The following is a 22805-nucleotide window of genomic DNA, read 5'->3' on the forward strand; positions in this document are numbered from 1 at the left end:
ATATTTTATGATGTGGCTGTCTCACACATCATTCATGGTATTTATTGTTGCGTGTGGCTCTTAGTTTTGGAAGAAAACCGCTGAATGTCGTGTGGGGTTTGATTTAAGAAAAAAACGAATAATGCATCACATGCATCTCTTACATTTTTTTTCCAAATTTCCTTCCTGCACGGTACAATTGTTCGCTTCTATCCGTCAGTACGATGGTTAACAACACATCCGATACAAGCACGCACACATCCACAGGCAATAATACGCACACACAATCATACGCACACACGCCCTGCTACCCCTTCCCCCATCTTCCTCCTCTTCCGTCAGACGTGTTTTACGGAATGTTGTCAAGGGAATGAACGGAAAATCAGCGTTTGAGGTAAGACATAGCCTACTGTTGCTGCATGTGTGTGTGATTGTGACCCATGAATACAGCGTAAATTGTGTCCGCAGACTTGGTCTTGCACAATCGCCTGTGTCTGTGTGTGTGTGTGTGTGACGGCGTTTTGGGACGGGAGAGCTCCCCCGGCGAAAGGCGCGTCTCCGGTCTCCGGTCGGCACGCGAGGGAGAGCCTTGCCTCGCCCTAAGGACGAGGGCGCTCCGGTTCTCACGTTTCTCACTGCTTTGCAATTCAATACATAACAATATACGGTATACTATATATATATCTATCTATATATATATATAATATATACCACTTATTTTATATACTATTTATATAGTGTGTGTGTGTATATATATATATATATATATATATATATAGCGTGCTATATATATATATATATATATATATATATATATATACAATATGAGGGTCGCAGAATGATATGGCTTATATATGAGTCATAAGGATATGGATAATATATGAGCTAATGTATATTAGGATATAGACTAAGATATTCGATCATATATTATAGGATGCTGCACGCTCGGCACGTCCATAGTTGTATTTTGTGTCCGCCGACATTCATCTGGTGTTCGGCTGGGATCTTCCTTGTCCATCCCCCTGGAAATATAACTCTCTCTCTCTCTCTCTCTCTCTCTCTCTCTCTCTCTCTCTCTCTCTCTCTCTCTCTCTCTCTCTCTCTCTCTCTCTCTCTCTCTCTCTCTCACTCACTCAGTCTCTCTCTGTCTCTATTGCTATGTCTCTTGTCTCTGTCTCTCTCTCTATGTCTGTCTCTCTGTCTCTTCTCTCTGTCTCTGTCGCTATCTCTCTCAATCTCCCTCTCTCTCTTCTCTCTGTCTCTCAAACTCCCTCCCCCGTCTGACTGACATGGTGTGTGTTGGTACAGGCTTGGTTTAAAGGTGTGTGCGAAGTTATTTGTTAACTGATAACATGACCTTTCTCTTGATGGGGAGGCTTTGTTATTAAGCCTCTGCCTCCTCTTTATTTCTTGTCTTGTCTTGACTGTGTTTGTGTGTTATCATTATTTACAACTGGCTTGCAGTAAGCTAGCTTACAACTTGTTTTAAACTTATTATCCCAAACCAGAACATTTCCCAGTCACAGTGATTGATAAACACATGCACGATGTGTTCACAGTAACTAATCTCTTAATGAGTGTTTATTACCATACAGTGGATTCACCAGGGCTTGTAACTAATCTCCTCATGAGACAGAGGCAGTTGGAACACCTTGGCTAGTAACCCAGTGTCCACCACACAGCTCCCACTCAAGGAGCTTTTCTGATCGCTTTGGCAAAATGAAGTTTACATTTTGTTTTGTACAAACACACTGAATGTCTGTCTTTCTGTGACACCCAAACACACGCTGTGTGTATGTGCCACTGTTTTCGTTTCAATTCAAATGAGTTGTGAGCTGGCACTTGGCCCTATCTCCTGGCTGCACCGGACACTTGGTTGGTCTGGGAAAACACGCATGAGCCCTGATGATACGAGCAGCATTAGAGGGGCAAAACAACAAAACAAAGAACAACTAAACCAAACCACAAACTCAATCAGCACCTACAGTAGCCCAAACTAAGTCGAAAAATCAGTGTGGCCAAACAACAGCAAGCCTCTTACTGAGGACAGAAGAGCAAAGGAAAGGAGATGGCCAGTCACTGGAATACTGTACTTGAATGAGGTCTGCCTGCGCCTACTGAAATATATTTACAGAAGCCGCAGAACAATAATCTCTCTCTCTCTCTCTGTGTAGATGTTGGGCTGTGTCGTGGTTCTGCTGGGAGCCATCCTAAGTGCTGGTGAGTGTCTCCCACTCACTCTGTGTCTCTCTCTGGCCCACTCTCTATATCTATCTCCATCCATCTCTCTGTCTCTGTGTCTCTCTCTCGCTCTTTCACTGTCTGTCTGTGTATGTGTTTCTTGCTCTCTCTCACCCGTTCGTATGTTTTTTGTTAACGTCGAAGCCCCCTCACCTCTTTGACATTTGACCGGATCTTTTTCTCCCAGAATGCTTTGCTAGAAATGACCTCCATGAGCGTCTGGCTCACGGCCGGCAGCTGAAGATCTTCCTCCCTAAGACCTCAGAGCGACTGGAGTTCATCCCTGCAGGCCAGTCTGTGGCCAGCGACGTCTATTGGGAGAAGGGCCAGCACAGGTACCAGTACTGTCTGACTAGAGTAATACAACTACAGGAAGTGTACTTGTATCAGCAATGTATGACTGGAGTATTGCTACAGTTTCAGTACTGGTACCAGTACCATATTTATAAAGTATTGCTACAGTATCAGTACTGGTACCAGTACCGTATTAATAAAGAATTGCTACAGTATCAATACTGGTACCAGTACCGTATTACTACAGTTGTGGTAGCATTAATAATAACAACTTATCTAATTCACTTCAACTAGCTATAAGCAAAGAGGAATCGAAGAGTCCAGGTCAAGTATAGATGGAGAGTTTATTGCCACCCGCAAACGAGAGACAACAAAGCCGAATGGTATCCGTGAATACACACTACTGAATGAATCCCGGCCAGCTCCTTATATCGCCAATTCTTACACAATACAAAGTTGGACTTTCATCAAATATTGATGTGCATAGAATTTCCCATCAGGGTCATACTGTGTGGATGTCAGCATACTCTTATGTCTTCTGAATCCCAATGTGACCTTAGAACATATATTATCCTTATACAAACAGAGATGATGCACACGTGTGAATGTAAGCATGGTCTTCAGAGAGTACATAAAAAATGGGAGTAGACTGGACTCTCTTGCTGGTGCCACATGGCAAATCAGATGGGAATGAACTGGATTTACTCACTGGTGTCACATGGCACATAACATCTAGGCTAAAGGTGATCAGCTCTTTTCCACCATTAAAGTATATATATATATGATATGTAGGCCTAATAATAATCATAGTTTAACATAGAATGTGAGGTTAATTTCTACCACACAGTAACAGTACTGGTACCAGTACCGTATTACTAGAGTATTATGCCGCTTTTCCACCGCACATGTAGCTCGACTCGACACGACTCGACACGACACGACTCGACACGACTCGACACGGTAGCAGCACGGGTCCTTTTCCACCGCAAATAGTACCTCCTGGACGTGGGCGGGGTCGGCAGCGCGAAAGGGCCGTGACGTATTTATGTACGCGACACAAACAACACCTACGCAACCCACACATGGACAGAACCCACATAACAACAATGGAGGACATCGATGCGTTGATATTCGTGTTCGTATTATTAGCTGGCATGTTGAAGAAGTTGAAGAAGTGGAATATGTTGGCTGCGGCGCTGCTATGGCTGTTACCAGCATGGTTGTCATGTCGCTCTCGTGACTTCGTCGCACTCTCTGGCCAATCAGTGGCCGGCCGTCTGCCGACGTCACCTTTTAGCATCGGCTCAGCTCGCTTGGAACCTAGAGCGAGGCGGTACTAGAAAAAGCAGCCACTTCAGGTACCAGATACCATGTTTTCGCGGTGGAAACGCAAAAAATGCGAGCTGAGTCGAGTCGAGTCGTGTCGAGCTGGTACCATGCAGTGGAAAAGCAGCATTACTATAGTAACAGTACTGGTACCAGTACCCTATTACTAGAGTATTGCTACAGTATCAGTACTGTAACTGCTACCCGTCCAGTATGACTAGAGCCGTACAATAGTCGCATGCTTGTGTCTCCCCGCAGGCCGAAAAGAGGGAGTGTTTTTACGACGGGAAGTGACCGCCGCTGGACTCTGGATAAGGTCAGCACGTTACGTCATTATCTAATCGTCATTATTCATAGATACTGTGTTACTAATGAGTGTAATGTGATGTGTAGGTGACGTACGCGGACGAGGGAACGTACATCCAGAAAGACTTCTGGCAAAAGGAGGTGTCCAGTGTTAAAGTAGCCGTAACACGTACGTGTCATTGGTTATTACCTAACCAACTCAACTAGTTAATTGCTCGTTCACTACGTCTGTCTCTGTCTATTCCAGCTAGCCTGCTCGTATTAACTAGTTCACTCAACTAGTCCACATCCTCTCAGTCTTTTCAATCTGGCTTGCTGGTATTTACTCGTTAAATCAACTAGTCCACTACCTCCCAGTCTATTTTGGCTAGCCTGCTAGTATTAACAAGTTAAACATGAACTGTCTAAGTTTTCCCATGAGCAACTTCCAGGGGCTTGATGTGTAGCTTAAACTTTGAAAAAAAAGTTTGTCTCCCTTTACCTCTCTGACTTTCTACCTGTCTGTCTCTCTCTGCCTGTCTGTGAGCAGCAAGACACGTCTTTACGAAGTGTGTTGCTGGGGAGGATCTCTCTGTGTCTCTGGAGGGCATCGAGCTGAGTGACGCCACCCTCCGCTTCTCTGGAGAAAACATCAACATCACCCTGGTAACGCTACAGGGGTTACCCTGGTAACGCTTTGTTGGGGGGGGGGGGGGAGCATGGAGAGATATGATGGATGGAAAGAGAGTTGGATGGAGGGATTAGAGATGGATGGAAAGGGTTGGATGGAGGGATGAGTGATGGATTGTGATGGAAAAAGACTCAAGACTCACCTGTTCACCTCGACTCTGCATAGCCACCCTCCCCCTTCTGGCCACCATTGTACATTGTATTGTATTGTGTTGTATTGTATTATAGTACTTTAACTGTGTAGCAACTGCAGTAGCTGCTATCATGGCTGTAACACGGGGAATTGGTTAGCCGATTGTTGTACTTGCACTTGGTTCTATGAACATCCTTACTGTACCGACAGCGATATATTGATGCACTTCTTATGACAAATGTACTTATTGTAAGTCGCTTTGGATAAAAAGCGTCTGCTAAATGCCCTAAATGTAAATGCAAATGTAAATGATGGATCGATACATAGATCGATGTCTGGACAGATAGTTATAGCTGAAAGTCGAGGGGCCAGATCCGAAGGAAGCTGAACACTCGTGTGTGTGTGTGTGTGTGTGTGTGTGTGTGTGTGTGTGTGTGTGTGTGTGTGTGTGTGTGTGTGTGTGTGTGTAGGTGCGGGATGGGGGCCCCGGTGGGGCTGGGACCACATGGACTACCACGACCGGGGTGCGACCGCAGCACACCAGGATTGACATCCGGGAGGTGAACACCACCGACGTGGGCCACTACACCCTGGTAGACCCGCCGGGACCCGCGTGGTGTCCATCGTACGCATGGAACTCACGGGTACGACTCCTGATAGATCTATAGAGCTATATCTATATATATACCACTCTGAAGAGACACATAGATATATATGTACTGTATATATATATATGTACATATACAGTATATATATTATATACAACTATATATAGATGCATAGATATAGGTATATATAGAGCTATATTTATATAGATACATACCACTCTGTGTACATGCTCACACAGCTGAGCCTAATAATGTAAAAAATCCTGAGCCTTAAATAACCCCTCACACACACAGTCTATATCTGGTGTCACACATTCTCTCTCTCCGCTCTGTCTGTCTGTCTGTCTGTCTGTCTGTCTGTCTGTCTGTCTGTCTGTCTGTCTGTCTGTCTGTCTGTCTGTCTGTCTGTCTGTCTGTCTGTCCTGTCTGTCTGTCTGTCTGTCTGTCTGTCTGTCTGTCTGTCTGTCTGTCTGTCTGTCTGTCTGTCTGTCTGTCTGTCTGTCTGTCTGTCTGTCTGTCTGTCTGTCTGTCTGTCTGTCTGTCTGTCTGTCTGTCTGTCTGTCTGTCTGTCTGTCTGTCTGTCTGTCTGTCTGTCTGTCTGTGTCCCCTCTCTTCTGTGCCCACTATATATCCTAGTAGGCCTACTCTCTCTCTCTCTCCTCTCTCTCTCTCTCTCTCTCTTCTCTCTCTCTCTCTCTCTCTCTCTCTCTCTCTCTCTCTCTCTCTCTCTCTCTCTCTCTCTCTCTCTCTCTCTCTCTCTCTCTCTCTCTCTCTCTCTCTCTCTCTCTCTCTCTCTTTTAAAATAACTTAACGAAGGTCACCAGATGCTAATGCTACCGCTATGCTATGCTAAGATCAGGAGTGGGTCCTGGAGGGGCGGATGCCAATGCTAATGCTGTGTGTGTGTGTGTGTGTGTGTGTGTGTGTGTGTGTGTGTGTGTGTGTGTGTGTGTGTGTGTGTGTGTGTGTGTGTGTGTGTGTGTGTGTGTGTGTGTGTGTGTGTGTGTGGGGGGGGCTCCAGACCACCATGACTCCAGCGGGGGAACCCCCTCCTGGCCCTCCTGCTGCTCATGGGCATCCCAGCTGGCATCTGCTGCTGCTGCAGGAAGAAGATCTTCAAGAAGAAAGGCTCCCCCGCCACCTACACCTCCACCACCCTACAGGTACCCCCCCTATTTAGTTAAATTCGGCATGTATTAATTAAGCGAGTAATCAACCCCTCCTCTCTGTTTCCAGACGACCCCGGTGGGGCAGTACTCCCCTGCGGGAGGTCCAGCCGGCCCACCTCCCTCCTATCAACCTGGTCCTGGGGAGCCCACGGTGAGTCCCCCCCCCCGATCCCGTGAGTACAGGAACAACCAGAACCACTCAGGAACCGCTCAATAAGTGATAACATTTCTGTCTGTGTTTACAGGTGTTTTACCATGGGCCCAATACGGTATGCACACACACACACACACACACACACACACACACACACACACACACACACACACACACACACACACACACACACACACACACACACACACACACACACACACACACACACACACACACACACAAACACAAACGTTTTACATGTGTGTGTGCGGTGTGTGGATGTGTGTTTGTGTGTGTGTGTGTGTGAACAGGGTCCGGCGGTACAACCCCCTCCAGCTGGGGGACAGTGGAACGGCCCGCAGCCTTCTCCGGTACGTGTAGCTGACCGTCTAGCAGCAGTATGCTACAACAGAACCAATGCTAACCCACTAGCAGCAGTATATGCTACAACCGAACCAATGCTAACCCACTATTAGCAGTATATGCTACAACAGAACCAATGCTAACCCACTAGCAGCAGTATATGCTACAACAGAACCAATGCTAACCCACTAGCAGCAGTATATGCTACAACAGAACCAATGCTAACCCACTAGCAGCAGTATATGCTACAACCGAACCAATGCTAACCCACTATTAGCAGTATATGCTACAACAGAACCAATGCTAACCCACTAGCAGCAGTATATGCTACAACAGAACCAATGCTAACCCACTAACAGCAGTATATGCTACAACAGAACCAATGCTAACCCACTAGCAGCAGTATATGCTACAACAGAACCAATGCTAACCCACTAGCAGCAGTATATGCTACAACAGAACCAATGCTAACCCACTAGCAGCAGTGTATGCCACAACAGAACCGATGCTAACCCACTAGCAGCAGTATATGCTACAACAGAACCATTGCTAAACCATTAGCAGCAGTATATGCTACAACAGAACCGATGCTAACCCACTAGCAGCAGTATATGCTACAACAGAACCAATGCTAACCCACTAGCAGCAGTATATGCTACAACATAACCAATGCTAACCCACTAGCATATGCTAAAATTGGTCTCAAATTGACCCCTTACACATTCAACATAGAGCTCTGATCTGCGGACTATTGTGCTGAGCTCAGTTTTGATCGGGCAAATAGCGGGCCGGCCTGGGTCGCTGGGACAGAGCCCTCCCCCAGAGGGATTGCTTGTGGTGCAGGGGAACCTTTCAGCGACACCGTGTTCCGGAGGTTGGGGTAGCCCACCAGGACTACTGGATGAGAGATCACCTGAGCTCACCTTTAACCTGACAACACAGGAGGGTGTTTGCTCGTGGCCACCGCAGCACGCTAACAGGAAGTGGACGTGCTGCTGCTCTTCTCACTCCTGCAGGGCTCCTACCCCCCCGTGAACCCCATGTACCCCCCTGTGGACCCGGGGTACCCCCCCGCTGGCCCGTCCTACCCCCCCTCAGGCCCGGGGTACCCCCCCGCTGGCCCGGGGTACCCCCCCGCTGGCCCGGTGTACCCCCCTGCCCAGCCCACGCAGTGGAACGTCCCGGCGCCTGGACCCTACCAGCCCGGCGCCGCCCCAATGGTACGTACCGCCTCACACCACCCTCCTCCTCCACCCAAGGGGAGCAGGGAGCCTCACACCACCCTCCTCCTCCACCCAAGGGGAGCAGGGAGCCTCACACCACCCTCCTCCTCCACCCAAGGGGAGCAGGGAGCCTCACACCACCCTCCTCCTCCACCCAAGGGGAGCAGGGAGCCTCACACCACCCTCCTCCTCCACCCAAGGGGAGCAGGGAGCCTCACAGCACCCTCCTCCTCCACCCAAGGGGAGCAGGGAGCCTCACACCACCCACCCTCCGTTTCTCTGGAGTGCGAACGGCGTTTCCAATCGTGCGACTGGCGCAAAACCAGGAGCTGCTTCGAATCGTGCTGTACTCTACTCCCGTGTTTTTTTCGCGTCCCAACTTCCTTCGGCTTCCACTCCCTCTGTTGATAGTGCGGTTACGTCTTAATACATGGGGAGTACTGAGTATCACAGCAGAAAGAGTCAGCGTTGCGTAGTGGGTAGCCTCATCCACGATGCGTTGTAAACAAAACACACTTCCGCTGTATCTTCCGAACTTCCGATACACTTCCGAGTACCTCCGGACTGTGTGTGATCACTGATCACGCCTGATGCGGCTTATGAACGACGTGGCGTGTGTAAGGGCCACTCCGGGTCATCTCCAGACCCGGCTCTCCGGAGATGACCCTGAGTGTGAGAGGCCAGTCAGTGAACACGTGTTTGCTCGAGGTTTGCGGGCTAAAAGACTGCTTGTCTCCAGGGCTACGCTCCAGCGATGTACTCCGCTCCACCGGGCGACGCCGCACTCTCTGCTCCCGCCAACGCCCCGCTGCTGGCTCCCCAGGTAACGCACGCACACACACACACACTCAGTCACTCACTCACGCACGCACGCACGCACGTAAGCACACACACACACACACACACACACACTCACTCACTCACTCACTCACTCTCTGAGCCTTGCCCTGCCCCTCCAGGTTGAGGCTCCATCAGCACCAGTGCCTCCTAACCCCGCCCAACCCGGTGACTCCGCCTACAAGTTCGAGGTCGACACAGGAAAGAACAACTCCTCCAACTTCCTGTAACCCACCGACCACCACCTGGTGCACCACCTGGTCCCCCACCTGATGCCCAGTGGTCCCACCCTGGTGCACCACCTGGTCCAACACATGGTACTCCAACCTGGTCCCCCACCTGATGCCCACTGGTCCCACCACCTGGTCCCACCACCTGGTCCCACCACCTGGTCCACCACCTGGTCCCACCACCTGGTCCACCACCTGGTCCACCACCTGGTCCCACCACCTGGTCCACCACCTGGTCCCACCACCTGGTCCACCACCTGGTCCACCACCTGGTCCCACCACCTGGTGCCACCACCTGGTCCCCCACCTGGTCCACCACCTGGTCCACCACCTGGTCCCCCACCTGGTCCCACCACCTGGTCCACCACCTGGTCCCCTCAACTGGTACCACCTCCTGGTCCACCACCTGGTCCACCACCTGGTCCACCACCTGGTCCACCACCTGGTCCCACCACCTGGTCCACCACCTGGTCCACCACCTGGTCCCACCACCTGGTGCCACCACCTGGTCCCCCACCTGGTCCCACCACCTGGTCCACCACCTGGTCCCCTCAACTGGTACCACCTCCTGGTCCACCACCTGGTCCCCCACCTGGTCCCACCACCTGGTCCACCACCTGGTCCCCTCAACTGGTACCACCTCCTGGTCCACCACCTGGTCCACCACCTGGTCCACCACCTGGTGCCACCACCTGGTCCTCTCAAATGGTACCACCTCCTGATACCCCCACCTTGTCCACTACCTTGTGCCCACTAGTCCAACCACCTAGTCCCCACACCTGGTCTCCCCACCTGGTGCCACCTAGTCCCCACACCTGGTCTCCCCACCTGGTGCCACCTAGTCCCCACACCTGGTCTCCCCACCTGGTGCCACCTAGTCCCCAACCTGGTACCCCTACCTGGTGCCCCCACCTAGTCCCCCACCTGGTACCCCTACCTGGTGCCCCCCCCTGGGGCCCCTGCCGGGCCCCTTAACTGGTGCCACCACCTGATTTAACCTGAGCATATCAGCCATGTTTGATGTTTAAACGATAGAAACGTGTTTAAATAATGGATTCGGGTTAATTAGATACATATTTATCGCTTAAATACATGCTTATCGAATAATCAACATTTGTTTACATGATGTGTTCATAGTTATTCATATCGGATACATCCTTGTTTTTTAGCTTTCTTTCCCGCTCTGCTTTGTGTGTATTGTTAGGCCTTTGTTTAAGGGTAGGAGATGAGTGTGACTAAGGGCTTTACTTTGGTTATGGGTAGGAGATGAGTGTGACTAAGGGCTTTACTTTGGTTATGGGTAGGAGATGAGTTGGAATAACTGTCCTACTTTGGTTAAGGGTTTGAGATGAGTTGAAATAAGGGTTTTACTGCTCATTCCTAACCCTTACCGAAGTAGTCCCTCATGGCTAGCATTTCTTTGGTGAGAGATTGGAATGATGACTTATTTTAGACAGGGTTAGAGTTACATATATAGAGATTAGCCTTGTATGGGGTTAGGATTAAGCATTGGGATTGAGGTTTAAATGTTACCTGGATCAGTGGATCAATTGTCAAGTGTTACTGCAGCGATCAGTAGGGTCTTTATATCTCCTGCTGTGAATCATCTATGCCATCCGTAAATAACCAAGAAATGTTTTGAATGTTGATGTGGAAGGAAAGTAAGGTACCAAGAAAACAAATGAAAGAAACGTAAACCAGTAGATTGACGTGGATAAAGCGATAGCCTAGTGCTACATATGTACACCAAAGGTCAATACCTTCAGAACAGTTTTGCGATTAGTTGAGGTCACTTATTCAAGGATCACAGATGCCTTCCACCTAAGTCTAGTGTAGCGTGATATGGTGGCTCTCCGTGGCGGATCGGCCTCTGGTCTCCACAGGAGCTTCTGAAGCAAGGTGCTGTTTCACTACGCGGCAGTTGAACTGTATACAACGGAAACAATATGCTTAGTCCGGACGTTAGCAAGTAGCAACGTCCTCAGTGGCCTTGCAGAGTTTCAACTCAAACATTTTCTACATGAAGTCGCCTTGATGAGGTCCAACGGTTGGCTCATTCTCCTTTTGAATCTTCATTCTAACTTTTTTCTCATCTCAACGCTGATAGCCAAACTCACAAGACAATGCAATACCTCATAGTTTTACTGGGGTTGTTTTTTTGGCCTGAGATTCACCATGGCTTGGTTTAACAATGTTAAATAAATTGCCAGAATCGAAGTGCTCAAATAACAGAAGTAGAAGGCAGAACATCTATTGGATCTGGAGGGGATATGTTACGAATCAATAAAGTTGTGAAGTGTAATATTTCAAATAGCTTCTAGCGTGAAATTAACTGGACAGTGATTGAAATATTGTCCTATAACTGATATATTCTATAAATAAAAAGGATGTCCTCTCTCTTTGTTTACAAGAATCTTACCGTCAACCCTCCCAAAACCTCCCCCCCGCATGCCACCAAGCCAGCCGAGCTATGCTGGTACGCGTCACACCGTTTTTCAGTTCATTGCTATAAAAATTCTGAAGGTCTTTGGCCTAACTGGAAGAGGCTAAATCGAACACATTGTGTCTTTAAATTGATTGATTTAACATAATTACTGATTTAAAAGGATTTTTTAGTGGAAGGTTTGCTGAATGGTAGCTAACAGATGCTTCTTTGTACCCCTTGGCCACTTGCCCTAGTGGAGCGAGACCATCAACTAGCCTAATGAGAAGATATTCTCCTCCCCCCAACTCTTCAAAGTTGACTTCTGGTGATTAAAGAAGTCTGTCACTGAAACATGAATTAATCTAATTTCAATCTGATTCCTGGGGAGAACAGGGCAGCTATTACATTTACATCAGGTGTAAAATAACCATGGACAAAGGCCTCTCTGTCTGCCTCTTTGTTTGGACAGGTGTTTGGGTATTGTATAGAGACACACAATCAGTCCACCTGGTCCGACCAGTCCAGTAACAAGTATCTTTATAATAGCCTCTGCTTTAAAGGATGTATCAGCGATGTTGGGTGACGTCACTTCTGTTGGTATTTGAAGTGAGATCCCAAACAAACCCTCTCCCATCCGTGTTTCATGTATCCCGTAAAAAACATGATGAACGCAGCGCAAAACCCCACAACACCCACTCCTTGTCGGTGATTGGTTGGAATACTATTAATTTTGGTGTGAGTGGTTGGTAGTACCATTTGTTTTTGTGTACGATCTCGGAGCATAGGTTGCTTACCGAGACGTGTTTTTTTGACGGCCTGCTCTTGGGGCGGGCAGGTAGCGGATCACACTCAAGATCAGATGATTGTGATAATTTTTGTTTTGGCCTAGAATTGCTGATACAACCTTTAAAGTTGCAGCCTTGTGGAACGGAATTAGCAGAAAAGGAATTTAATATATATTTAAATTAGTGTATAATCCCATGAAAATTCAGTTGGTTGCAATCTGCAACATTACCACTAGAGGCCACTCAATTCTACACTCCGCACCTTTAAGTTTGTCTGCCTGGACACTCAAATTTTATTTTTTTCAGAAGTGCTTTCATATCGCAGCCATAGTTCTCCTGGTTCAGCTTTGTGTGTGTGTGTGTGTGTGTGTGTGTGTGTGTGTGTGTGTGTGTGTGTGTGTGTGTGTGTGTGTGTGTGTGTGTGTGTGTGTGTGTGTGTGTGTGTGTGTGTGTGTGTGTGTGTGTGTGTGCGTGTGTGTGTGTGTGTGTGAGAGAGAGCGATTTAAGCATCTGTTAATCTATGATCTTTGAATACCACGGGCCTTACCATGTCAACCTTGTGTTTTAAGTTTTTAAATTGGAAAGTAGAAGATGTTTGTATTACTATAGGGAATGTGTCGTAATTTATAGTAGTTCTTGACCAATTTATTGGTAGGATATAACGGTTCTCCAGTTCTACCTCCAGAAGACAGGGGGCGACATTTCTTACTCTTTTGCCCCCATCTACACTAACACACACCTGTGTAACCATTCAATTTGCCTTTATTCAACTCTCCAACAAAGTCTGTGAAATTGTTGCTGTTCATAACAAATAAAGTGGGATAAAATAAAACTTTGCTGGTGTTTGTTTGTTAAATGTCCACACACGAAGAATACAATACAACTTGTATGCAAGGTTCTACAGAAGGAAAGGAATCAGGGCTCTTCTGGACTGAGGGTAGTCCTTGAACTGCTGCTGGTAGAACCTGAGGAGAGAGCAGAAACACATTAGGCCTTAACTTCGCTTGAGGATCCATTCATCCGTCAGGGTGTTCTCTATGTACAGAGGTGGAGGTGAACTGGTGCATGGTGCATGTGAAGGTGGTGTAATCTATCGTGGTTCAGATGTTGGTGGTGTTACCTATGGTGGTGCAGTTGTAGGAGGTGTTACCTATGGTGGTGCACGTGATGGTGGTGTAATCTATGGTTGTTCAGCTGTTGGCGGTGTTACCTATGGTGGTGCAGGTGTAGGTGGTGTAATCTATGTTTGTTCAGCTGTTGGTGGTGTTACCTATGGTGGTGCAGGTGTAGGTGGTGTAACCTATGGTGGTGCAGGTGAGGCACCTGTATGGGTGTAGATGTAGCTACCTGTGGTGGTGTATGGCTCGTGGGCCGATGGTACAGCTAGTGAAGAGAAAGAAGGCGGCTGCAGGCAGCGACCAGACGGCCACAGCATAGCCAAACCATTCCAGGATCTCCCCGAAGTAGTTTGCCCCCGACACAAACTCAAACATCCCCCCTAGGGCCGGATGAAGGCGGCACGGTCAGTACTGAAGGACTGCACTGGGACTGTAGTATCACGTCATCACTGTAGTATGCTGTTAGTACTGTTAGAAGTACTGTAGAACTGTTAGTAGTACTGTTAGTAGTGCTGTAGTACTGTGAATTGTACTGTATTACTGTTAGTAGTCCTGTAGTACTATGTTGGTATCGTAATACTGTGTGAGTACTGTGGTAGTACTGTAGTACGGTGGGTATTGGTACCTCTGGGGATTCTGTAGTGGACTTCTCCTGGTTTCCTAAGGCTCCGTAGCAAATGGTCGCTGTGGATGTTGATTATCAGACCTGCAAAGAACAGAAGCAGACCTGCACACACACACACACACACACACACACACACACACACACACACACACACACACACACACACACACACACACACACACACACACACACACACACAGACATATCAAATATAAATAAAATATTGGCACAGGAACACAGTAAGGCCAGAACAATATGCATTGATAGTATGCACACCAAAAAGTGGTTTAATTTGCTTAACACAGTTACCCACTAAGATTATTTTCTACTTTCTATCGGTTTTTTATTATAATTTTCAAGTGTGCTTTGAGCATAGGGTTAGTTTATGTAAGGTATGTGTCTTTTCATAATTTGTCTTACCAAATAAATGCACTAGTAAATCGTATTCATGGTCATTTAAAAACAGGGGCCTTGGCCTAGACCCACCCACTGCCATCCGTACGGGGTTCTGCCAGGAGGGGGCGCAGTGGAGTTGGTAGTGTCCCTGCAGAAGCCCGTTCATGCCGCAGAAGATGAACGATTTTACGGCGATGTGGACAGGAAACGGCCGCCCGCGGGTCCGCCAGGCGTAGATGAACGACCTGGGGAAGTATTTTATAATCAAAGTTGTCTCCTCTGCCTGAATGTCATGCCTTATGAATAAAATACATATTTGCGTGTGTGTGTGTGTGTGTGTGTGTGTGTGTGTGCGTGTGTGTGTGTGGATCCAGGGTCTGTGGCCATTTCCATGCAAAATATGACATTCTACTGGGTTCAAAATTAAATCATAACATGAATTCAAACATTTGCACAACAATTTATTCACCATCAGGGTAACATGTTGTACACACAGTAAGCCACCCACATACAGTTTAAACTTAAGTTGAGAGTTGCGTAACTAGCTCAATTTGGAAATGTGTAAAATCATCAATAAATATGTAGGCCTACTGACATTTGTGAATTTGTGAAATATAGATTTGAAAGTGTATAGAAAAATCTGTCAATTAGTAGCCTACATAGATATAAAATGTATGTAGGCTACTAATTGACAAAGCTCCAAGAACTTAAAATAGGCCTACAGATTCATCAGTTTCAAGTTTTCAACTGTGAGCAAACGCAGATCCTGAGTTTGTGGAATTGTTAAATGGCTTATCGTCAAATAATACAATTACGGTAGTGATTGCAGTTAGATTACTTTTACTAACATGAACTAGGGCTATATCTAGTTCATATTTCATGACCGCTCATGTCGCTCCTCCGCAGTCATCGTATAAGACACCCCATAATAGCTGTGATGAGTTGTGATAGGCCCGACCCGGGCCAGGCCTGAAGAGGAGGGGGGCCAGACCCGTGTGCTAGACTCAGCAAAGAAAACAAGAGCTGGCCAATAAATCTGGGGCGCAGTCAAGGTCCAGATATTGAACCTGACGTGCTACGTGTCTTGAGCTGGGATTTTGTACCATCATTACTGTTAGCATAGCTTATAACCAGAGGCCTATATTAGACATTCGCTGTTATAACCTACTCTCCAAGGCGAAGCTAAACTATTGAACTGAAGCAGCTTTACCACCACGAAAACAGCATCAGGTTGACTCAGCACTTCAAGGTTCATGTTGACTTAGCAGCAGGTGAAGAGGGTAGCGGTTCACGTTTACTGGGCGCAGCTTCTGTAAATGCAAATACAGCCATTCCACGCTGAACACGCCCGATCTCGTCTGATCTCTGAAGCTAAGCACTGTCGGGTCTGGCTAGTACTTGGATGGGAGACCGCCTGGCAATACCAGGTGCTGTAAGGGACAACAGATGGAATTTAGCGTTCTGGCTAATTCGGGTGCATTTACAGGAATGTTAATTAATGTACACTGTCCATGTTAAAATAATAATAAGTGTGTGATTTATCTGCTAAGGAATCAGATTTGGGTCAACAGAATCAAACAAAACGTATTACATATATATATATATAAAATAAGAGTATAAAACCCAATGAAGCAAAACAATATAATCAAATGTATAACTTGCAAACAAATGATTTGTGAATGTTGTAAACTTGGTCTTATACATCTTTGATAATGTCCTTTGTCTATAGTTCCCCACATGTTTCCTGTATTATCATTTGAAACGCGACAAAGAATCTAAGTTGGCGCCACAGGGTTTGTTTTTCGTCTGAGATCGTGTTTCTTACTAGTTGCTTCTTGCCCAAGATGTTGGAGGTAGGGCCTGGTTTCTCAACATCTGTATTGTATTGAGTCTATTTTCACCGTTTGAGGATATGGTTCTGTCCCTTGGAATTCAGAGATTCAAACAATGTTGTGTACTTGTACCTCTATGAGCAAATACTCAGAAATGAAACCACAACACATGTGTGTTTAGTGCAAAACCAGTCAAAAGCATACAGAAACACAATTGAGACTTGTGAAGAAAGTACAGCAATTGTTCACGTTGACTTTTCAGAATCCTGGAGATGCAAGTATCAATCTGGCCTGACATTTTGGACCAAATCTGCCACAGATAACGCTACATACCGGAATGTATTACATTAAGGGTGGAAAGGCAGGGTTTTGTACACTTTCAGAGTCAAAGAGAGATGTTGTGTCATTACGATTTAATCTTTGCCTCATTTTCATTAACTCACTGATTCTTGAGAGTCGGGACAAAACATGTCCTACATAGAAAAGTCAAAAATGAAGAAATTCATCATGATTGACATGCTTACAAAGTTAAATCAAAAGGAATTGTATATACCTATGTGATTTTTAGAACATACTTTTTTATCTTTTTGGGGAAATTTGTTTAAATGTATGTTCTGTGGTTAAAAGGTCAATGTTATGCACTTGTCCTCAGCAAGAGGTCACAATGTTGGCCATCCCAAAACACTTTAAAAAAGCTCTACAATTGTGAAAACATATATATCAAATAAAAAAGAAGGGGTATAAATATAAAAATGTATACCCCCCTCAGTTTCTGTCAACTCCGTCAAATTTTTTCATAAGCCTCAATAAATCAGGGAATAGCATGGTCAGCTATATCCCTGAGGACCCCTTTTCATCTCCCTGCCTGTGGTGAATGCAACATGCTCTGGTACGTTTTACATTTTATATATTTTAGACAATCAATGTCAATGTTCCTATGGTCACAGCTGGACCATGTCAATACCATCTTACTGTTAAGATACTTTTTTTAAACCATAGAGGATTGAATTTAAGCATTTTAGTGAGGTTATTGGGACACTTAGCAACTGAGGAAAAACTAGCTACTTGCAGTGTACAATACATGTTTTGGCGGGAAAATACTTGCCCTTCCGTCAACTCCGACAGACGTCAAATATGTCTGCGAAGTTGACCTATAAGCTGACAGAGTTGACAAATCCACCAATGACCTCTTAATGTGCTCATATAATATCATTTGTGTATATAGTAAAGGGTTAAAATGTTATTTCAGGGTTTTATTTACACATAAATGTACATACATAGCATGCATTACATTATTTAAACATACACATCTGACTTGTAGAGAATGGGCAGGCAGTGGTCTGCTTATTATTGTGTAACGTGTAACTTTCCCAGCACATACATCTCTGTCTCTACATATATATGTAGAGACAGAGATAGAGAGAGAGATGAGAAGCCAGTGTGTAGATTTTCAAAACATCTGGTTATGAAAACTACATCCCGCACCTTGAGGATTTTCCATCCATCCATCCATCCATCAATCAATCATGTAAAGTAAACAGGAATCTGATTCTACTGTCTTATTTAAGTAAAATTTTCATTCATTCACAGAAAAGGTCCAGACAGAAAAGATCCAATGAAGATGCAGTGCTGGAGGCTCACACCCCTCCAGATAGTCCGCAAGATCAGAACATTGAAGAACACAATGCCAGACGCAGCAGACAGTCTCTCAGACAGGAAAGGGAGAGAAGTAAAACGAGAAAAAGGCATTCAAGAGAAATAAAAACTTTGAAAGAGAAGCTTAAGAAGGTAACAAAGCAACGAAATAAACTGAGAAAAATAATATGTTGAGGAAGAAAGGCTATGATTAAACCCCACTTGACTCCCCAGGCACAGAAACAAAGAAGATGCTATCAGGAAGCAAAATTAGGAATCCAAAAATCAAGAAAGCCCTTCTATTCCACAACATCCTCAGAAGAGAGCTGAGGAAAAACAAACAAACTACTGGGCCACGGCGTCAGGAACCAGAAATAAGTGTGTCATCAGGCAAGATTCTAAAAAGGTATTGTCTCCTTCACCAAATCAACCAGTTTGGGATAACCTACAAGTTAATGAGAGGAAAGAAACAGGCAAAGAAAAAGCCAACATTCCTAAAGGGTATAACAGAGACTGTTAAGGATTTCTTCCTGAACTCTGCCCATGTGACCACTGATAAGACTGACACCATCCCTAGGAATAAGATGAAGCAGCAGAGAATGATCCTCATTAGGAACCCCACAGTGAAGCTGAGCTATTCCTCTTTCTGTACTCTGAAGACATTCTATATTACAGCACCAAAAGCATCTGATCGAAAGACATGTCTGTGTCAAAAGCATGAAAATGCATACTTAATGCTCGAGGTCCTAAGAATGTCTGGTGTCATGAAGTCAAACAAACTGGATGACAGTTTTCAATTAGTTTGTTGCTCTCCAGCAAGTGAGGCCTGCCTTCTTCGCATCTGCTCCCGATGTCTAAACAAAGCTACAGTTACAACCCAAGAGCAAGACAAATTCCATGTGCAGTGGGAGAGAGTTCAAGAAGACACAGTCAATGGAATCCACATCAACACTAAACTCGTCCAACACAGTGGCAGTCTTTCAGAGCTCATCAAACTCAATGAGCAAATACTCAGAAATGAAACCACAACACATGTGTGTTTAGTGCAAAACCAGTCAAAAGAATACAGAAACACAATTGAGACTTGTGAAGAAAGTACAGCAATTGTTCACGTTGACTTTTTAGAATCCTGGAGATGCAAGTATCAATCAAGTACAGGCCTGACATTTTGGACAGAATCTGCCACAGATAACGCTACATACCGGAATGTATTACATTAAGGTTGGAAAGGCAGGGTTTTGTACACTTTCAGAGTCAAAGAGACAGGATGCTGCAGCAATCTTGACACATGGATACATTCCTAAAAGATATCAAAACGAGATATCCACAGGTTACCACCGGTCACTTTTGGTCTGATGGTCCAAGAAAACAGTATACGATTTTTTTTCCTTCTGTCTTGTATCCCCCCTACACTGGGGTTTGAAAGAGCAACATGGAACTTCTTCCTTGTATAACTCTGCTGTTTCTCTGGGTAGCCATGGAAATAGAAGGTAGCTGGGCAGAAGCACTGGCAAACCAACATCTTGCTGCAAAAGCAGGATAGTTGTCTTTGGTAGATCCTGTTATTCTGTGGGATGACCTGATGTATTTGTCTTGTTGAGGGAACCTGTTTGAGAGGATGCATGAGAAGTGTATCGTATCTTCGCATGTTTTCTTCTGCAATGTGGCACAGCTGAACGCTCTTCAGACTGTTTGAGACCTTTTCAAAGAATGTGTGTCCATATTGGTGTCCACCAATGCCGCCTGGTGCGCCCTTACCATGGGAATTCACGTATGCGCAACATTACAGCCATTCTGAATGGCTGAATCCACTGCACTTTGTTAAAGTGACAGGATATCTATTTTAACATATTTTTACCGAGGTTACACAAGGAAAAAGAGATGGGAGGGGATATGGAAAGGGATCTGGAAATGGAAGATGTGATGGAGGAGGAGTTGGATGAGGAGCCTCTGAAAGGTCCCGAGGGTACTGTGAAAGTTACGACTTTTAGCAGCCTTAATAATGGAGACTGGCTAGCAGTAGTATATGATGGCCACTGGTGGCTAGCCAAGACCATTGCTGTGGATACTGAGCAGCAAGATGTGAAACTGGAGTTTTTGTATCCCCATGGTCCAACAGCAAATATCAGCCTAAGCTTCTCACGAAGGATGTCTGTTTCTGCCCAGTTGAAGAAATCATAGTGAAACTAATGGGAAGTGCATCACCAGTCCAATTAGGAACACGAGAGATCTACAGCATAGCCCCTGATGTGATGGACTTCATAGAGAATGAGCATGTTCGACGCCTGTTGCTCAAGTGCAGGTTAGACAAAAATGAAATCTTAAGTAAGCTAATTGAACCTGATTCTAAGCTACAGATTTTGTGTTGTAGTATTATTGTTAAGGAATGTCAATTTAAGATCACACCCAGTATGAAGTAGGCCGTGCAGGGCGATAACACATCCAACACACCCAACCACACACACACACACACACACACACACACACACACACACACACACACACACACACACACACACACACACACACACACACACGCACACACACACGCACACGCCACTTTAAAAAAGAAAATCAGTATGAAGACCCTTAACAGTAAGTTCAATACTCTAATAACAAGGAGTAGTTTTAGTAGTATGTTTAAAAAGCACATTTGTTCAATAATCAGCAATGCACACACATCTTTTGTCAACAAAGTCTGTTTTTCGTCAACACCATCAGATCTTCGTCAACAGTGTCAGATGTATGTTTTTGTTCATTTTTTGGAAAAAATAGAAAAATAATTCTTCCTTCAGTTTATGTTGTTTTTGTAATCAAGGACCATCTGATCTACATCCTCTTGTGTCTTATTTATTTAACAAATTAGTTTTTACAATATTTAAATTTAAAAAAAGTTTGAAAATGCAAATATTTAGTAATCTGGGTTTTCAGAATAGTGTGAAATCACAACTTAAGTTTATATATTGTATTTTTTACAAATCAGAGTAACTAAACACTATGACAACATACTTCAGAACTTAAGATACTTGTTGGATTTGAATAATTCAAATTTAAAAAATAATTTTTAGTGTGTCTGATGGAGTTGACACAAATCTCACGAGAGAGAAGAATCAGTTCGGTTCGTTCTTGTTAAAGATTCGTTCATATGAACTGATTCGGTCGCGAACGACCCATCATCACTCCCACCCCAACCGCGTGCTGCGTGTGCACAGCGGCGTGACAGCGGCGCTGCAACCGGACTGTCCGTTTAAAATCCGGAAGGGTGGCCACCCACCTGTGGAAGTAATGCAGGCAGAAGGTTCCGAGCAGCAGGCTGCGGCCCACTCCGGCCCGGGACTCGGTGCTGAGCAGCAGGAGCAGCGGCACCAGCAGCGAGGGCACCTCTTGGATCATCCAGACCAGTTTGGTGTTCACTAAACACCGGTCCTCGGACCTCGTGTAGCGGCCGTAGAGCGTCCGCCTTTCCGTGTTTAGCAGCACCCAGCAAACCAGCGGCCCCCCAAGGAGCAGAGACCAGCACAGCCACTGGACCAAATTCTCCCGACACTCCATGTTCGTCTGTGTCCCCTCTCTTCTGGGCCCGCTATGTATCCTAGTACTCTCTCTCTCTCTCTCTCTCTCTCTCTCTCTCTCTCTCTCTCTCTCTCTCTCTCTCTCTCTCTCTCTCTCTCTCTCTCTCTCTCTCTCTCTCTCTCTCTCTCTCTCTCTCTCTCTCTCTCTCTCTCTCTCTCTCTCTCTCTCTCTCTCTCTCTCTCTCTCTCTCTCTCTCTCACGCAGGGTCACTCTCCTCTGCCTTTCTCTCTCTCGCTATCTGTTTATTTGTCTGTCTCTCTTCTGTCTGTCTGTCTCTTCCTCATAGGTTATGTAAAAGGGGTCCGTTCAGTCCTCTCTCATTATCCGCGTTTCTTCATCAAATCCGTAGCCCAGGGGGCGTTTTTCCCCATGGTTGCGACCCACGAAAACTTTGATACTTTTTTTGTACTGTCGTTGTGTATGAGCGACTGAGCGTTGATGAGTAATAACAATGACTAGAAAATGCGCCGAGTGGGCAGTGCAAAGTGTGGTTACATTTTTTAATAAAGCCACATAGTTTAAAATGCAAAGGAATGTGGAATGGCTTAAATCATAGGCGTAGCGGCCATATACATTGGGGGGTACAAGTCCCCCCCAATGTTCAGATATGCCCAAAATGTCCCCCCCAATAAATCGCTGGGAATAGGGATATAGCAATTCAATATTTCTATGGGTAGAACACTTAGGTTTTCCCTGAAGTACACTCCGATCCCTGAACGCATCTCTGCACACAGTGCGCGCCGCACACCCTAATAACTCAATCCGATTATATCTACAGCTCTTACAGCCAATGAGAATTATAGCTAGCTAGCCAATGGGATAGATCCATGATTTGATTCGTCCCCGCACGTGCGGCTCGGTGACAGTGACTTGTCAGACCCAGG

The 22805-nt window shown here is 45.7% G+C and overlaps 3 protein-coding genes, 1 long non-coding RNA gene and 1 pseudogene across 9 annotated transcripts; 4 read left to right on the top strand and 1 right to left on the bottom strand.

Moving 5' to 3' along the window:
* The first annotated feature begins 180 nt into the window (after positions 1-180).
* wu:fc21g02 lies at positions 181-9574 on the top strand. Its single transcript, XM_060048013.1, has 14 exons — positions 181-373; positions 2154-2199; positions 2408-2555; positions 4099-4156; positions 4234-4315; positions 4676-4791; positions 5419-5592; positions 6578-6719; positions 6793-6876; positions 6971-6994; positions 7191-7250; positions 8259-8462; positions 9205-9288; positions 9425-9574. Exons 1-14 carry the CDS (start codon positions 350-352, stop codon positions 9427-9429), a joined length of 1251 nt encoding a protein of 416 aa, XP_059903996.1. The 5' UTR covers positions 181-349; the 3' UTR covers positions 9430-9574.
* A 70-nt stretch (positions 9575-9644) lies between these two features.
* On the top strand, positions 9645-10643 carry LOC132454564 (basic proline-rich protein-like). 4 transcript variants are annotated; one of them, XM_060048017.1, is made up of 4 exons: positions 9645-10074; positions 10138-10175; positions 10264-10298; positions 10407-10643. In XM_060048017.1, exons 1-4 carry the CDS (start codon positions 9645-9647, stop codon positions 10408-10410), a joined length of 507 nt encoding a protein of 168 aa, XP_059904000.1. In that variant the 3' UTR covers positions 10411-10643. The 4 variants fall into 4 exon arrangements, with proteins under 4 accessions (XP_059904000.1, XP_059904001.1, XP_059903998.1 ...); XM_060048018.1 differs by having other exon boundaries at positions 10445-10643; XM_060048015.1 differs by having other exon boundaries at positions 9645-10175.
* A 299-nt stretch (positions 10644-10942) lies between these two features.
* Positions 10943-13578, top strand: LOC132454566 (uncharacterized). Of its 3 annotated transcripts, none has more exons than XR_009524950.1 (2): positions 10943-13155; positions 13250-13578. It is a non-coding gene; the product is annotated as an uncharacterized LOC132454566 (long non-coding RNA). The 3 variants fall into 3 exon arrangements; XR_009524952.1 differs by having other exon boundaries at positions 10943-13151; XR_009524951.1 differs by having other exon boundaries at positions 10943-13145.
* Positions 12777-22006, bottom strand: LOC132454563 (3-oxo-5-alpha-steroid 4-dehydrogenase 2-like). The gene is made up of 5 exons (XM_060048014.1): positions 21623-22006; positions 14972-15126; positions 14486-14587; positions 14090-14240; positions 12777-13707 (listed from the first exon to the last, which is right to left on the bottom strand). Exons 1-5 carry the CDS (start codon positions 21898-21900, stop codon positions 13641-13643), a joined length of 753 nt encoding a protein of 250 aa, XP_059903997.1. The 5' UTR covers positions 21901-22006; the 3' UTR covers positions 12777-13640.
* On the top strand, positions 16202-16320 carry LOC132454805 (5S ribosomal RNA; annotated as a pseudogene).
* Positions 22007-22805: the final 799 nt, after the last annotated feature.

Source organism: Gadus macrocephalus, chromosome 3 (assembly GCF_031168955.1).
Source record: "Gadus macrocephalus chromosome 3, ASM3116895v1".
Taxonomy (NCBI): Eukaryota; Metazoa; Chordata; class Actinopteri; order Gadiformes; family Gadidae; genus Gadus; species Gadus macrocephalus.

Excerpts from the sequence above, each read along its gene's own strand:
- wu:fc21g02 (XM_060048013.1), top strand. The coding sequence starts at position 350 with ATGAACGGAAAATCAGCGTTTGAG. Across the intron at positions 2,200-2,407 it reads GGGAGCCATCCTAAGTGCTG|AATGCTTTGCTAGAAATGAC; the intron begins GTGAGTGTCTCC and ends TTTTTCTCCCAG. Across the intron at positions 4,316-4,675 it reads TGTTAAAGTAGCCGTAACAC|CAAGACACGTCTTTACGAAG; the intron begins GTACGTGTCATT and ends GTCTGTGAGCAG.
- LOC132454564 (XM_060048015.1), top strand. The coding sequence starts at position 9,645 with ATGCCCACTGGTCCCACCACCTGGTCCCACCACCTGGTCCCACCACCT. Across the intron at positions 10,176-10,263 it reads CCCTCAACTGGTACCACCTC|CTTGTCCACTACCTTGTGCC; the intron begins CTGGTCCACCAC and ends TGATACCCCCAC.
- LOC132454563 (XM_060048014.1), bottom strand. The coding sequence starts at position 21,900 with ATGGAGTGTCGGGAGAATTTGGTCCAGTGGCTGTGCTGGTCTCTGCTC. Across the intron at positions 15,127-21,622 it reads TGCCTGCATTACTTCCACAG|GTCGTTCATCTACGCCTGGC; the intron begins GTGGGTGGCCAC and ends ATACTTCCCCAG. Across the intron at positions 14,588-14,971 it reads CCCCGTACGGATGGCAGTGG|GTCTGCTTCTGTTCTTTGCA; the intron begins GTGGGTCTAGGC and ends GTGTGTGTGCAG.